General features: G+C 38.8%; 1 protein-coding gene across 1 annotated transcript in view; it reads right to left on the bottom strand.

The window, feature by feature from the left end:
* ano5b (anoctamin 5b) overlaps positions 1–17,364 on the bottom strand; it is a 51,404-nt gene that overhangs the window by 12,178 nt on the left and 21,862 nt on the right. Inside the window, exons 4-13 of the mRNA XM_056247939.1 lie at positions 15,596–15,703; positions 14,249–14,317; positions 10,428–10,832; positions 7,335–7,450; positions 7,018–7,152; positions 6,249–6,354; positions 6,112–6,172; positions 5,386–5,537; positions 2,532–2,606; positions 2,208–2,436 (exon numbers count right to left, since the gene is read on the bottom strand). Coding sequence (XP_056103914.1) covers positions 2,208–2,436; positions 2,532–2,606; positions 5,386–5,537; positions 6,112–6,172; positions 6,249–6,354; positions 7,018–7,152; positions 7,335–7,450; positions 10,428–10,832; positions 14,249–14,317; positions 15,596–15,703 — 1,456 coding nt within the window. The remainder of the gene's footprint in view (positions 1–2,207; positions 2,437–2,531; positions 2,607–5,385; positions 5,538–6,111; positions 6,173–6,248; positions 6,355–7,017; positions 7,153–7,334; positions 7,451–10,427; positions 10,833–14,248; positions 14,318–15,595; positions 15,704–17,364) is intronic.

Genomic DNA, 17,364 nt, shown 5'->3' with positions numbered 1-17,364 from the left:
ATCGACTGCTGGCGGTAGATCCTTTTCCTATTTAGCACCAAAACTTTGGAACAGTCTTCCTACCATTGTCCGGGAAGCAGACACACTCTGTCAGTTTAAAGCTAGACTAAAAACACATCTCTTTGACCTAGCATTCACATAATACATTATCGACTTCTATAATTCAATGTTAGGCTGCATAGATTAGGTCAGCCGGAACTGGGAACACTTCTCTTAAAGAATAATGGCATCTACGCTATTTTTAGTGTCTTTGTTTATCCCAAGGTTTTCCCGCAGCCTGCCCGATCCAGGCCGTATTCAGATCTGACGAAGGACCTTCGCCGATGACAACGCAGTGCTGAAGTGCCAACTAGCCTCTCCCTATGGAGGATCCCTATTCCACTCTACAGATAAAGCGTTGTGGAAATTAGGGTTCACGTACCAACCCCGAAGTGATAAAATAAAATAAAATTCTGTATCAAAATGTATAGGCAAAACAAGTAGTCTGTTTAGGCATGGTTTCTAGGGAATTACAAACCTGCGCACATATATTCAAACGCACATAACTATAGAATCAATTCTTAATGTGCATGTGAACGCCATCAGCGTTTATCACAGGTTCGCGTTTAAAGGTGACCTATAATTCAAAATTGAATTTACCTTGGTATAGTCAAATAACAAGAGTTCAGTGCATGGACATGACATAGAGTGAATCTCAAACTGGACTGTTTTCGCGTTCTCATTTAATTCACGTTTATGAAAAACACCCCTGAAAAACGGTCGGTTCTCCACACAATACCGACTGTGACGCAATAGTCGGGATCATTAATATGTACGCCTCCAAATATTTGCATAATGCCAGCCCTCAATGCCAGGCGGAACTGCGCAGCCGACGCATGGCAGTTGCTCAGTGTGGATGTACACATGAACACAAAAGTATTTTTTAGTTCCTTCATCTGAGCCTCTGAAGAAACAATGGGTTAATTTTATTTTCTCTGGAAATTTTCAAACATTTCACCGACTGTTTCCTCAACTTGGGCAAATACAGAGCTGGCCTCCGATCGAGCTACCAAGCAACACTTTCTGATGTGTAATTGTTCAAGTTCAGACAGGTAATCTTTCTCTCAAAATCGTTCAATACTGTTTATGCATCAGTAAGTCAAGCCAGTGACTAAAATATCAGCTTCACATCGTTTCTTTTAGTAGGATGAAAATAATCGTATTTAAATTGTGAACAAATTATATACAGAAAGCGATCAAAGAACAATCTTTCCACACAGCGCGAGTTTATCTGGACACTTGCCAAACTCGTTATGAAATCAATGACGCATGTTACTGCACAACGAAGCTCTTACTGTATTTACATCATCGTGTTTGCATTGGTGAAAGCAGAGAGAGTGCAGAAACTGCTTTGCAATGATAAGATCTTCATTCTCGCGATCAACAGACTGTCATCTGCTCAATGCTCATCACAGCAACATTTTATGTGATGGGAATAGGTCTAAATACTTTAAAAACATCTCACGATTCGTTAATCTCGATAGCTGTTATAGTAAAAACGTATAATAGCAGTAGTAAAAGTATTCGGGAGAGAGTTTCACATGTACTGGGTAGCTATTTCATATGCAAGCATGTCAGCCAATCACAGCAGTGGCCGCGGTTACACTAAATCCCACAGCAGACACGCCCCTTCAAACAGAGTGTTCAAATCAGAGGCTAAAAGCAGGCTAGGAAAAATGCCATTTATTTCTAAATTATGATTATTTTTTATCTAAAAAACATACTAACATTATAAGGGTAACCCAGGAAACATTATAAAATAATTAAAAAAAACATTCTAGGGCACCTTTAAAGTCTGTTTAGAGAGAATGGTGTCATCTTAGCAGCCCCTAATTTAATAACAAATGATCATTTCAACGGAAGTGAATCAATCAAAACTAACTTTAGCTGTAAAGTAACATTATTCAAGAACCGCTATAAAACCAAACCAATCTCTGTTACCTTAAATTATATTAAGTTTATCTCTGTAAAGCTGCTTTGAAACAATCTACATTGTTAAAAGCGCTATATAAATGAGGATGACTTGACTTGACTAATTCATTAATTATACAAACTGTAAACTTGCGATTTTCCGGAGCTTGAGATGCATTGAACATGTCAAACACACTCAATAAATATATCTCGAAACTGCTTTTCTTGTGTGAAATGAGGATGCGGTTTTCGCTCACCCATATCAGTGATCCAGATGGCCACTTGCTCATAGAGGAAGTTGAGGATGAGGATAATGACAAAGTTGATGCATGAAGCAGTGACAGAGGTGGCAAGTTGAGGAGTGATGAGAGAACCCACAAGCTGGATCTTACTGGTGGGGCTGTCCTTCATGACGCTGGCGAATGCTGCATAAACCGCTAATCTGTAAGCGATCACCCCCATTATACAGGCCACTATCAGAAACGTCTGACAAAACAAAGAGAAGAAGGGACTTTTAAACAGATTGAACTTTCTTTAAATTAGCTAGCTAGAACAGTGTAGGAAATTGGTAGAAAACTCACCCAGAAGAGAACAGTTGCTCCAGACAGGCAGAATCGAGCACACTTGCTGGGGAAAGAAAGATAAGGCTCCATTTCCTGTTAGAATAAAGAGAGTGTCAGCAAGCCAATTAGTACTACAAGTGTTTAGTACTACAAGTTAACCTGTGGTGTACCTCAGGGGTCTGTTCTTGCACCTACTCTTTTTTCTCTCTATTTACTTCCCTTGGGGTCCATCTTTAGGAAACACAGCGTTTCTTTCCACTGTTATGCTGATGATATGCAAATCTATCTGCCTTTGACCACGGAAAAAAAGCATGTTCTTAATAGTTTATCAGCGTGTCTGGATGACGTAAAATCATGGCTCTCAAAAAATGTTCTTTTCCTAAAAACTCAGATAAATCGGAAGTTATTGTCTTTGGCCCCTCTGAAACTAGAATACAAAACTTACCTAATCTTGGGTTCTTAAATCTTGCTATTTCATCCCAAGTGCCAAATCTGGGTGTGGAAATCGACAACGGCTTGAAATTTGACAGGCAAATTGCCTCTGTAGTGGGCTCTAGTTTCTTTTATCTTCGCTCTCTCTCTAAAATTAAAACCTTTCTTTCTAACGCCTCTTTAGAGGTTGCTATCCATGCCTTTATTACATCTCGGCTGGATTACTGCAACTCTCTATATTATGGTGTTTCAAAGACTCAAATTTCCTGTCTACCAGTTGCTCAAAATGCAGCAGCTAGATTCCTGAAGGGATGTAAAAAATGTGATCATGTTACACCCCTTCTGAGATCTCTACATTGGTTACCTGTTCAGTATAGAATTGAATATAAAATTCTATTACTGGTCTACAAATTTTTAAATAATCTTGCACCATCTTATCTGATGGACTTACTTCACCCGTACACTCCTAAGCGAGGACTTAGATCGGGAAACAAACTCCTCCTTCACATTTCCAAAACCCGCTTGAAAAAAAGGGGAAATAGAGCCTTTGAAGTGGCTGGCCCCACTCTGTGGAATAATCTCCCGACCCAAATTAAAACGGCTTCCACTTTATCTGAGTGTAAAGCTGCCCTCAGAAACATTAAAAACAGGATAAATTACATGGTAAAAGCCGAAATAAACAATGAGTTTTAAGTGATTATTGATTGATTGTTATTTATTGTCTATCTATATTGTAATTATTGTACAGCACTTTGGTAGGCCGGCGGCCGGTAGTAAATGTGCTTTAGAAATAAACGGAACTTGTTTAAGTGCAACTGCAGTCATGGTACAACATGTAAATGTATTTTGTGTAAATAAAAATGATGATTAAACAACATATAAAAAACATATATGAGACGATGAATAAATTAATTTTAATCGAACTTTAGAATTCTCAAAGTTAACAGGGAATCCAAAACGACCCCATTTACGTTCTTAATAAACGTTTCTAGGTTGGTGTATAACAGGACTCTTCTACTGCAGACTTCAGTTCCAACCCTAATTAAACACACTAGTCTGTGATTTAAAAGCTATTCTGAACACAGTGGTTGGCTTGTTTTGGGTAAATTCAGGAAAACACTGGCCCTCCAGGACTGGATTTGAAGAGCCCAACGTTTTTTTAGTACATTTACACTAACATTCAAAAGTTTGGTGTCTGTGAATTTCTTTCTGTTTTTTTTTTTGTTAATTTCTCCAGGATTCTTTGATTAATAGGAAGTTCAAAAGAACAGCATTTATTTTATTTTTTTTGCAATGTAATGTAAAAGTTTACTGTCACGGTTGATGATTTCAATGCATCACTGCGGAATAAAACAATTATTTTCATTAAAAAAAATCTTACTGAACCCAAACTTTTGAACGGTAGTATAAGTGGCAAATCCTCACCAGACAACATGTAGAGTTTTGAATGCTTGAGAAACAAAATCTCTGACATAAATTACAATTAAATGGAGTATGGAACATGGAACAATAACTAAAATGGCTGATTTCACAGCAGAAGACTTGTCTTTGCCATGTTTATGACAATGTGTTAAATGATGTGGCAAAAACCAGTTTGGGCAGAAGACAAATGCAAATATTTACTCGGATCATGCAAATTATTTAAAACATATCAGGCAGATTCTCAGTCGCAAATCAACACGTGACAAAGGCTATTAACATAGTGTTATCAGCATGCATTCGAAATCTGAAAAAGCAACATGCTTGAAAAGACCTGTTAACAGAAGCTCTTTGAAGTGTTCAGTTTTCATTCTTCACCCTGCTTTTGATTTTTTTGTCCCGTTATATTCTCACGTTCATGAGAGCGCCACGACGCAAACGCGAGAGCTGAGAAGATGACGCAGATGGGCCTCGATGTAGTGTTTAAAATGGTTCTAAAGTGTGCATTTCCTGGATGTCCGAATCGTGAGAAACCAACGAGAAAACGTAAAAGAGCCTTTACCAATGCCCCAAAATGAATGGCTTACCTTTCACACTTTCCCATCAAATGATCGTGAGCGTCATCTTCTCAGTTCTCGCGCATGCGTCGTGGCGCTCTCGTGAACTCGCGTCAGAGGCCCACACAGAATGAATAGTTGAATAAAGTCGTTATTTTAATTTTATTTCTTGTGCACAAAGTATTCTTGTCGCTTGATAAACTTAAGGTTGAGCCACTGTAGTCACTTGGACTATTTTAACGATGTTTTTACTAACTTCTCTGGATTGGCAGAATGAAATTGCCTAGAAGCCTATGAAGGAGTGAGACAGCTCTCGGATTTCATCAAAAATATCTTAATTTGTGTTCCGAAGATGAACGAAAGTCTTCTGGGGTTGGAACAACATGAGGGTGAGTAATTACTGACATAATTTTCATTTTTGGATGAACTAACCCTTTAAATCATGCTGTAGTGTTTGCAGGTACCTGAGTGAAGCGGTTGAGTCTGTGGCCTGTGCACTTCAACTCATACTCTGGCCTGATCTGTAGCTGCTGCTGTTCCTCTTCAAAGTCCACAAGGTCCCACTCATATTCCAGACGGGCCTGCCGCCGTTTCCAGAACTCTAGGAACAGGGTCACTGCAAATCACCCAGAGAAAGAAAGAGACAAACAGAGCAGAAGAAAGAGAAAATACACTTTAGGAGTATATGCTCAAACTTACTATCAATTCAATTTAAATCTAACCAGCTTCACACATAGTGTCACACAGTGTTTCCCTCCTTATTAAAATAATTGTACTTCGAGTTAATCTTACAAAAGTTTAGAAACTAAATAAACATTTTTAAAATGTATGAATACACAGTGCACTGGGTGCAGGAATATACACACAGTGCTGATTAATCAAATCACTGCATAAGCAGAGCTCATTTTGAGCCCTGTGTGAAATTAATTCAGAGTTCAGTAATGGATAATCAGCATGCATCACTATCCTAAAGTGATTACAGACACATTTTCAAAAAAGCATACACCAATTATGCTCCTTCATTGTAGATTTATTTAGTGAACAAATTCTGTGACAATTTGAACACTTTGAAATGCTTCATGCACAGTTACTCCTAATCTCTCATTAGATATTGTGTCTACCTAGATATATCTGATGACCTCTAGATGGAGCTATTAAGCTAGTATTTTGAACAATAGAAGTGCACTCACCCCAAATGCCCATGAACATGGCGAAGAACACAGTCCCCTCATTATCAAATAGATGGGATTGCTGAGAAAAAAGGATCACATATGAGGAAAATCTGTCTATGATGAAGGGACAGTGCATCTAAAACTTGCTTTCTCACCCAGGAGGACAGACATGTTGAGTTGAGTTTCCAGTAGCTACACTTTTTATCACAGAGTGGACACATGACAATCATCCCTCCAATTTCTGGGCCACAGATCTCCTTGCTGAAAAGACAGAGAGGAGAGAGAGAGATGGGGAGAAATATTACTGTAATGCAGAAGTGAAAATCTCTGTGACAACATTTTCTACTACCCCTATTCCTGACGTAATGCAATTACCACAACATGGAAAACTTGGACACAAATAAACCAGGCTTAACAACAAATATCACATTCAATGAGCATGTTCCATAAACGTTTATAGTTCCGAAAACAAGAAAAACAAATGTACGAGCCTCTAGAGTCCCTCTGTCCTCACATTACATTACAGATTGTATGGCAAGTCTTGACTCACTGACACCGACTCAATCTTTTTTCATTTTCAAGTTTTGATGCCATTTGATAAAACATTCTTTAGACAATGAGAAACATTTGACTGAAAGTATATAGCTGCTATCAGAGGTTATGGTCTACAAAAGAATACAGATATTGCATCTTAGTCAATAAAACGACATTTAGAGTGCAACTGCAAAAACACACTGACTGTACACAATAATTAAGAAACAAAACAAGCTCCTGAAGGCTTAGTTTTAACAGTTATCAGCCACTATTAGTTACAAATAGCAAATGGCAACAAAATGCATGTAACCACACAGTATGGGACTCAGGAGGCTCAGGTAAAGATGTGTGTTGTTCATATGACCAATATATCCTGCCAGTGCCACTAACCTTGTGATGTTGTCATCGTAACTGAGCACACCATAAACAAAACAGATCACACCCATGACTGCAGCAAAAAACAGCATTTCTGTGTAAAAGCCCAGCCAGGCAAAGTAGATACCAATCTTCTCACCATAGTACTTCCTATGACAAAATACAAACAGGAAATGTAATGCTGGTTTGATATGCTGCACTAGAAAAGTGAGGTGTTTTGCCTCACTCAGTTGTACTCTTGCAATCAGCAGTCTAATGATAAAGCATCTAACTGTCTGTCCAGATTTGGTTATTGCACTCTTTTTCAGATGTCCTGTCTGCAGTGTCCTCACTTGATCAGATTGAGTGGCTGCTCCTTGTAGAAGCAGAGGAATCGAGCCCAGTGGCTATACAGGTGATACCTTTCACTCTCACACTGCATGTCTTGTGCTTTCTTCCAATACCGACACTGAGGAACAAACAGCAGATAGATGTCAACCAAAGATATACACAAACGTTTAAAGGGTTTATGAGCTGCATTTTTTTTAATTTTATAAATGTTCTCTGAGGTCCACTTATGTTATCAGGATTTTTACATAAAAAAACATCCTAATTTAGAAGTAATAAGTTATTTACTCTCTTGTTTTTGACTCTCTCTTTAAAACAGTTCAAAATTCAAAATTCAAGACTTGGAAGTAAACGCCCACTGCTATGATTGGTGTAACAGTTTTGCATATTAAAATTATTTTCAACGTCCCCGCCATTACATCTGGAATTGTTACGAAAATTGTTTCAATGTGAAACATTTATGCATATTACGCATGCTTTATAAGTCTTGGATGTGGCAAATAAAGTTTAAGTACTTGGAGTTACCACAGTTATATTTGACAAAGTATGAATTATGGTGTTTCATGTAAACACTTTACGAATTATGAATGAATGTACCATCGTTTGTTGCACTGTCATTCTTAATCATAGTTCATCCTTTTCGATAAAGTGAAAAACTTTTACATTTTTTAAATAAAATGAAACGTGTTGTTGTAATTATTTACTGATGACAAAACAGATGATGTTGCTTAATTAAGCTTTTTTATTCAGGATTACAGCGAATAGCTTAGATCAAAATCTCAAGCTAGTGTTTAAAGCATTTTTACATTTATTCCAAAATAATAACTAAAGGTAGAATTTAAACAATATATTTTATTTGTGTATTGAATGTTCAACTGCTCTTTTTAAGTTAACTTATTTTCAGATCATCAGTCATGCTCATTAAACACTATCTGTCACAGACACAAAGATGCATCTTTATTTCCCCAAGCTGATTGCTCATTAAAAAGCCTGTCGTCCTGTTTTCAGGCCATGTCAAGATTGATTTTGATGTGACAAAGCAGTGATATCTAAGTGGCTGTGCTATCTAAGTGATATCTAAGTGGCTTTACCTGGGGGTGTCGCTGTTGGACAGTGTTACTTTAGAAAAACGAGTGACTTGCACACTTTTTATTATTTTTTCACTTTTTTTATATTTGCGTTGTTTTATTTTAGTAATATGGATTATTTTCTCATCTTATTTTTTGTGGAGGCATTGTCTCCCTTGCATCCTCGGAGGCAACACCCTTGGTTCTTCCGTATCCAATAATACAACGCATTAACCCCATAAATGCTGAAGCAAATGAAATAACAGCAAATCACAACTATTTAGTTTGACTGCAACGCTACAGTATAAATACTCGGTACATACTATCTGTATCAGACAAAGAAATAGTGACACATGGTAAAAACACTGTTACTGCAACATTACTGTCGGATCCAATTTAGTCATCACTGCATCATCTTTTATTTTCAGTCTCTCTAAAAAGTAGGGTTCGGTTATTTTTCAATCGATTAATCTATCGATTATTTCCCCCAATTAATCGAATAATTTAACTATTATTATTTTACTCCTGGTGAATCTTTTGCTTTTTTCTGAATAGTTGATTAATCCATTGATTAATTTACTGATAAATAATAACCAATAATTTACAAATAAATAATAACCGCAACTAATCTATGTATGAACTTTTACCTAATGATATTGTTTATCACAAAAGATAAGGTTTATGCAGTGTAGGCCTAATTAGGAAAGGTGTTTTACTATGGCTGAGTTCACAGTCACTTTTTGGGATTTACAGCAGCAACTGCTTACAAGTGTGAATTCTGAAATGTTTTGTTCATTCATTGTTCACAACCGCATTCTAACTAACCATAGCGACATTGTCAAACATGGCGGTGTCCATAAAACGGTGAAGTTTTACCATGATCGACAACACGTAATTAAATAAATGAGTCCAATCGAGGCGCAAGTTCATCCATTAAATATTTTAAATAACCAACAACAGTGTTCAATGCTTTGTAACCGGTTGCAGAGAGTACTTTTGAGCTGCACGTCTTGCAGCTTCGTCCGTTTAAAAGATTTCCAGACTTTCCACACTTTAGATTAGGCTCGATTTTTTTGTAATAATGATAAGGGCAATAATAAGAGCAATTTTCAGAATGCCTGGTAGCCGCCATCATTGGGAAACATAAACAGCACAACGAAGCGACGCATTCCACGCAAATCAACTAAAGTAATCGATTATGTTGACGCTTCGTTCCAACCCTACTGAAAAGCCTGTGTCGAACTGTGCCTTGTTTCAAAATTAATCCGTAGTAAAAATTAAGTGAACAAACGAACCGTGTCTTTTTGATACTTCGTTAAAATTAAAGTTCATTCACGTTTTCTTAATGTTAGGATCACATGGATGGCAATGCAAAAACTCTGTTTTTCCAAAACTTGGCACTTCAAAACCCTCAGAGGCATCGTTTTGTTGCTGGAGCAGTAATCCTGTGTTTGTGTCTGTTTCGTATTTACTTGACATGACAACATGACATGCGTGAATCAGTGGGCGGGGCTAAAGAGGCAATGATTTAGAAGTAGGCATTGATCTTCTTCTTCTGATCTTCTTCTTCTTCTTTCATTGCATTGTCATAATGTGACAAAACCCAATGAGTCGTTTTGCCAGCTTGGTTTCAGTAAAAGCTGTTTTTGGAATTACGAGGAAGTTCTGAAACTTACAGAATATTTTTATAGTAATACCTCTTATGTCAAAAGATCAAGGAAAATTTCTCAATTCATGATCCCTTCAACTTTGTAGTTTTCTTTGGTTTAATATAATATAATATCATTGTTACTACTACTACTACTACTACTACTACTACTACTATTAATATTGTTACTACTACTACTACTACTACTACTACTACTAATATTCTATTTTTATTATTACGGAATATGTATTCAAAATCCACTGGAATCCACAAACAACTTCTGCTAGATAACATTAAAATGAATGGAGCTCTAGATTGAGCTATACTAAATTAGAAACAAGTCACAGCACAAAAATGCAAAAGTGCATAAATCTCACACTCACGTCATGAAGGGGATAAGCTGAGGTGTAGGTGCCGTTGTTCAGCAGTCGTTTGATTCCCGTCTTATCTTTCTCTTTACGGTCTTCCTTGTAGTAAGGGCAGCGGGTCAGGATGTAGTACACGATCCTGTTGCGTGTGGAGGGAGGAAAAAACGTATCCTTATCATCAATGAGGAAGAAGTCAACCTTGCTCTTGTCAAAAGGTGCAGTGAAGTAGTCCGGCTCTGGCCTCATGATGCCATCTGGAAGCCGGAAAGGGTGAGTGAGCCACTCCAGAGGAACTTCTCGAGCTTTGGGAATATCGCTCGCTTTAAAGGGCACCTTGATCTTTAGCACATCCGCATAGGTGGCCAACACCTCCCATGGAGCGTGGATCTTCAGATAATATGTCTTACGATCATCTGACTCCTGCAGGGGGAGATTTTTTTGAGAGGGGAAGTGTTATATTGGAAAATGCGTAACAAGGTATCTGTATGCATAACAAAACAGCATTTGTACGAAATCACATCAAAAGACGACACCTTGAAGTAATGCATTAACTGCAAGTTTGTTAGTTTAAATAAAGCTTTAAAAGCTTTTTTTTTAAAAGCTCTGACTCCTTAGCGATCAATCTTGCCACCCACCACCCCAACCAAACAGTAGATGGCATGGTGGAACAGTACAACCGTGCCCTCTCTCTCAGCCTGGACTTTATAGCTCCTCTCATCACGCGTTATGCGTCTTTCTCTCGTCCTCCGCAGGATGAAGACCATGGGACGTAGGCTTGAGAGACGATACAGAAGCTCTGGCCTCATTGTCCATCATGAAGCATTTAAAGAACACGTCACGAATTACAAAGAAGCACTTTCCCAGAATAAAACAAGGTATTACTCCACACTGCTCAGCAACCAACAAAAACACCCCAAATTGCTCTTCTCCACCATCAACCATCTTCTCCACCCTCCTGATACCACTAAACCCTCAGATGCAGCAGACCTCTGCTCCAGGTTCTTGGACTTTTTCCAGCAGAAAGTGGACACCATCCACCAGCAGCTCCAGACTCCTGGAATTACCCCCTGTCCTACATTGCTTAAACATGATTCTTACCACTCAGCTGCCGGTTCACCGCAGTGCTGCCTATCCGTCTTCTCTCCTCTGGATGCTGATCAAGTAACAAAACTGGTAATCTCAGCCAAAACCTCAGCCAGCAGTCTTGACCCAATGCCCACCACCCTGGTCAAGGCCTGTCTTCCCATCCTCTGCCACTCAATGCAAAACATCATAAATGCATCTCTTAACTCTGGTGTGGTACCATCCAGCTTTAAAATGGCGGCAGTCATCCCCACTCTCAAAAAGCCAGGCTCAGATCCAGACGACCCCAACAACTATCGTCTAATCTCCAATCTCCCTTTCCTCAGCAAAATCCTGGAAAGCGCAGTGGCTGTCCAGCTTCAAGATCATATGTCCCACCATGAGCTTTTCGAACCCCTCCAATCTGGTTCAAGAAGACACCATAGTACTGAGACCGCCCTCATCAAAATCACTAATGACCTCCTGCTGGCTGCTGACAACGGCCTCATCTCCATTCTCATCTTCCATGACCTCTCTGCAGCTTTTGATAGTTTCACATACTATCCTTCTCCACCGCCTGTCTGAGCTCATCGGCCTCAGTGGCACAACACTGTCTTGGTTCCGGTCCTATCTCACTGACCGGAAACAATTCATCGCCCTAAATGGCTCAAATTCTGATCCAGCACCCGCCAACCATGGTGTACCTCAGGGCTCTGTGCTTGGTCTGCTGCTGTTCACCATTTACATACTACCCATAGGTCATATTATCCGTAAACATGGACTCAATTACCACTGCGACGCCGATGACATTCAACTTTATATCAGCACAAACCCCTCCTCCCAGCTCCCACCCACACAACTTGTCAACTGCTTGCAGGAACTCAAATCATGGATGACCACAAACCTACTAAAACTGAACAGTAATAAATCAGAACTCATGGTGGTGGCCCCTGCACCACTGCTCAGGAAAGTTGGTGACCTGGCCCTGGTTGTGGATGGCTGCTGCATTTCCCCTTCTCCTGAGGTGCGCAACCTGGGCGCCATTCTGGACGCCACTCTATCTTTCCGGTCCCATATTAATAACATCACCAAGGTGGCCTTCTTCCACCTCAGAAACATCTCACGACTCCGGCCTTCACTCACAGATTCAGTAACTGAGACACTCATTCATGCCTTTATCACCTCCCATCTGGATTACTGCAATGGTGTCCTGTCTGGACTGCCCACTAAGGCCCTTAGCAGACTGCAGTATGTACAGAACTCTGCTGCCAGGGTTCTAACCCACACAAAGCCCTGGCAGCATATCACTCCTATCATGCAACAGCTACACTGGTTGCCAGTCAAGTCACGCATCACCTACAAGATCCTTCTGCTCACTTACAAATCTCTCCATGGACTCTCACCAAAATACCTCAGTGACCTCCTCCATCCCTATACTCAGTCACGTTCCCTGCGGTCCTCTGACAAGGACCTGCTGGTCACCCCCCGCACCAGGTTGTGGACTTTTGGGGACAGGGCTTTCTCTGCAATTGCTCCTGTACTTTGGAACAGTCTACCATTCCACGTCCGCTCTTCCCCATCCCTGCCCATGTTCAAAATGCACCTTAAAACATTTCTTTTCACAAAGTCTTTTGACCCCTAACTCCTCCCCCAGCTCCCCCCCCCTTCTTAATGTGTACAGATGTGACGTAATGACGCAAAGACATGCTCGAATCTCCCGCGGTAATCCACCAGTACCACTGGAATTAAAAACATTATTACAAGCTTACCGTTTTGAATCGAGCTAAGGCAAGCAGATAGTTTTGAACACTGGCTGGTTATGTATTTTCTCAAATATGTATTTTGGATCATTTTTAACCCCAAAAAGCTACGGACTGCAGCTTTAAGTTTCATAACTCTATATTTAGGCTATATTTCACTTAAATCCTGTACTAGAGTGCTGCTTGTACGTTTGAGTGAATTGTTTGCTTATGTTTATTTCCTATAGTCTTTTATAATGGCTATTGTTGTTCATTTAAATATTTTTGTACAATACATATTATTTTATATAAATAATATGCCGTATTTGGTATTGAGAAAGGATCGTGATATGGACTTCAATGAAAGTTACATTATTACGCCATTAGACAGACTTTATGAGTGAGCCAGAACAAGGAAGTTATTTTAGCGCTGTCATGGGAAGGACAATGACGAACATATCGCTTTCCTCAGCGATCATTTTTGGATATAATATCATGGACATCGACCTGAAGAATGAATGCTATATCAGATGCAGGTAATACACTTGTTTAGTCGATCTCTCTCTCATAATACCATACTGTAATACCTCAAGCTTTAATGAAGTGACTCAACATTCCTTCGTTACTAGTTCTAAAGTGACATTTTAGAATTAGTAACGGAGGCTCAACTGTCAAACTGTCAACTTGAGATTTGAATCCGTGGCGGGAGGAAGTAGTTTTGCACAAAAGAGGGTTTTTAAAGACACTCCGTTGTTGTTTCTTATTTACTCAAGTGTGCCGTCGAACTGTTGTATAAATGCAATATCAGACGAGTAGCCGTGCGATATGGCTGTATATCAGCACGCTGTGATTACCTACGGCCGAATCACAGCCGTGCTGATATAGCCTACAGCCATATCGCACGGCTACTCGTGTGATATTGCTCATATATATAAATAAAATAAATGCATAAAAGATATATTTTTTAAATAATAAAATAAAAGATCCATTATAGAAGTGCAACCATGAGGGGGCATCTGAGGCTCAGAACCTCACCGATTTATCTTCAGTCTCCAGCTCAAGACCAGACTTCTCCAGGTTGGCTTCAAACTCTCTTCTTCTCTCCTGGAAGAAAGGCCACACAAAAACATCAGTTTCTTTCAACTTTATCATTGTACTGTATCATTCATGGTCTCTTTATCTTTTTTTTTATCATTAGTTTTAAGTCATCGAATGATTCAGCTTTGTATATGAGGCTATTTTATATGTGATATTTAAAGTCCTGAGGGTTGTAAACAAGCTTTGGACTACGTCTTTAGAGAAAACTCGTATTTCCCACAAGCACCGGTGACCTATGGCTACCACATCTTATCTTATGGAACACCACATCAAATGGCTGACTCAAGGGATATGACCTTCATTAAGTAGAGAGCCTGACCGCGCATCAACCTCTGCATACAAGAGAAAACAGAGGATCAAACCGGTTCACCAGCAAACCCTTCAGTGTTCTCAGCGATTGAACTGAATGAAGGGTCTGACTAAAGAGAAGTGGTTGACCCCCTGCTCTCATTTTATGCAATCACTGTTTGTCATTCAATTTATTGTGCAACAGCTTCTATCTGACTCTGACTCACTGTTTCTCACTGTGCCTTATGACCCAGCAGACATCTCACCCCATCTCACCACCACTGCACGCCTACGTACAAGTCCCCATCACACTATTTTTGTACACAGTGAGCAATATTAAGCTTCAGCCATTGTTTGATTGCTTAACAAGGCCAAGTACAGAACATTTTGGAGAGAACGCACACTAATTAGAATTCCTGCATCAATAGTAATTACAGATGATGGAGCAATACCAGAATTTTATGCATGACAGAGATCAGGACTGTGGAAAACAAACAATTAATGAGGGGAGCAGAAAATCTGTGCATGCGTTTGTGTCAGTGTCAAAGTGTGCATGAAAATGAAATGATTTTTTTAAACACTCTTTGTATTTCTATTTATGTTGATTTTGTATGGTTTTGAAAAACGTTTAAGAAAATAAATTAATTTAAAGTATTTTTTTCTAACACCTCGATAATGTCCGTAAACATCACTATTTTCAATAATGTTCTTCAATATATATATGTGTGTGTGTATATATATATATATATTATTATTTTTTTGTGACAAATATAACAAATTAATTTATTAATATAAGTTTTGGGCACTTATGCGGCACATTTTGCAACCTTATTTCTGCTTTAAAAACTATCATATAGGAAGTATATTCAAGTCATTGTATGTGTGAATTGCATTTTAAATGCATCTTTGAATGAATTAACAGATAGGACTAATAAGTGACTGTCTTGAAGTGTGTTGTTAATATTACTATGAAAGTCCTGTATATTAGTGGCATACCGCTTTTTTGTCTCCATCCTTGTCGTCAACGTAGGACAGGACGAAGTCGATGCGTCGTACACCATCCTTGAAGTACACAGAGTTCCTGTTCTCCTCAAACTTGTCTATCTAAAAAAGAAAAATTCAGAAGATTCATATCAACAGCATTCCCACTTATACGTAACACAACTACATGACCATACAGCCTTTCAGAGTTGCCTCCTGTCACAATAAACAAATGTGTCATGACGCAAGTGATTTCTATTAACTGTGCTTATTTTTTTGGTGGCAAAACCCCAACAGACCCATTACATCAGTGGAGGTGATGCTCAACATACCGCATAAATCACTTTAGTGCTCAGGGTAGTGAGAGCAGAAATGTACTGCCGAGTAAAACAACATCCCACTAACACAGCAGAAATAGTATCATGACAGCATGAGAGGCTCCAGGAAGAGCTGCAGCAAGATGTGCTGAGAAAACCACAGGTACAATATGAAGAGAGCGGTTACTTCTGCAGACATGTAGAGTGTAAGATCAACACACACACCCACACACACTGGCTTAGCTATCTAAATGGTGACGTTCCATAGACCTCTATTGTTTTTCATATACAGCTGGCTGGTTACAATTACTGTAGCCTAACCCAAAGAGAAAGCTGCTTAGCATTTTATATATATATATTTTTTTTTAAATAATAATAATGTATTTTAATTTTGTACCATTTTTCAGATGAGGATGTCGCCAAAAGAAGTTTTTTTCAGGTTTAAGTCACTTCTGGGTACACATTTTTGTACAAAAAGACAATATCTAAAAAGACAATTATGTAAAAATATGAATTTAAAAGAACACATCAAGTGACAAATTTGTAGTCCATCTTCTCTTATAAAATTGTGATGATGCCATGATACAGTGATTGTATCAGATTATAATTCCTTTGGTATTTTTTGCTATTGATGATTATTGAATAATTACTTTATTGATGTCCTAGTATTTATCTTATATACCAAAACATTTCAAACAATGCCAAGGTTTTTAAGGTTTTTAAGTCAATAAAAATATGCTAATATTATGGTACCTTGTTGTAAATGTTTTAATCAAAAAAAGCAAATGCAAAAAGACAAAGACAAACAAACAAACAAACACCCCAGCCATCCCAGACACAAAACCCCAATACCAAAGATGCATGCGCAGCTGAAGTGCTTCTTCTCCATGGGAGTGCAACAAGACCACGCCCCCTTTTTTTGTGTATTCCTGCGGGCGGAGAGGAGTCAAAAAACTGTTCTAGTTACGTCATTTAAAAAGGAAGTAGAGGGATGTAGTCCAAACCGGCCGTTCGCTGTACAATTTGAAAGGGGACTTCTGTTAAATAAAATATCTCGCTAGGCATTGAACTTTGAGCTTTATAATTTTACAGGTATTATTTATGCTCTAACAGCAACATTACACACTAATTAAAGTTTGAAAAATGGAATCGCGAAGAACGGGACCTTTAATACAATTATGCAAATGGAGTATTATAAAACGTACTCGGTTACTAACGTAACCTCGGTTCTCTCTAGAGAGGGAACGAGTACTGCGTAATAGCTTTACGCTAGGGGAAAAACTCTTTTCCGCGAGATATTGAAGCCAAAAATTATCCTTTAATTTTTTATTAATGCAAAACGCTTTGCAGCAGCAAGCAAACATAGGCGAAACAGCTCGCGCGCCTATTGGTTGCTCTGCAGCAAATGCAGCAGCCTATCGAGAGAGACTCTGCGTGACGTAATGACCAATGGGGGCAATTCGCGCC

Source organism: Rhinichthys klamathensis, unplaced genomic scaffold (genome assembly GCF_029890125.1).
Source record: "Rhinichthys klamathensis goyatoka isolate OS25496 unplaced genomic scaffold, OSU_Roscu_1.1 h1tg000051l_1, whole genome shotgun sequence".
Lineage (NCBI taxonomy): Eukaryota > Metazoa > Chordata > Actinopteri > Cypriniformes > Leuciscidae > Rhinichthys > Rhinichthys klamathensis.
The sequence above is the reverse complement of the archived record's forward strand: the minus strand, read 5'-3'. Positions and strand labels throughout refer to the sequence as shown.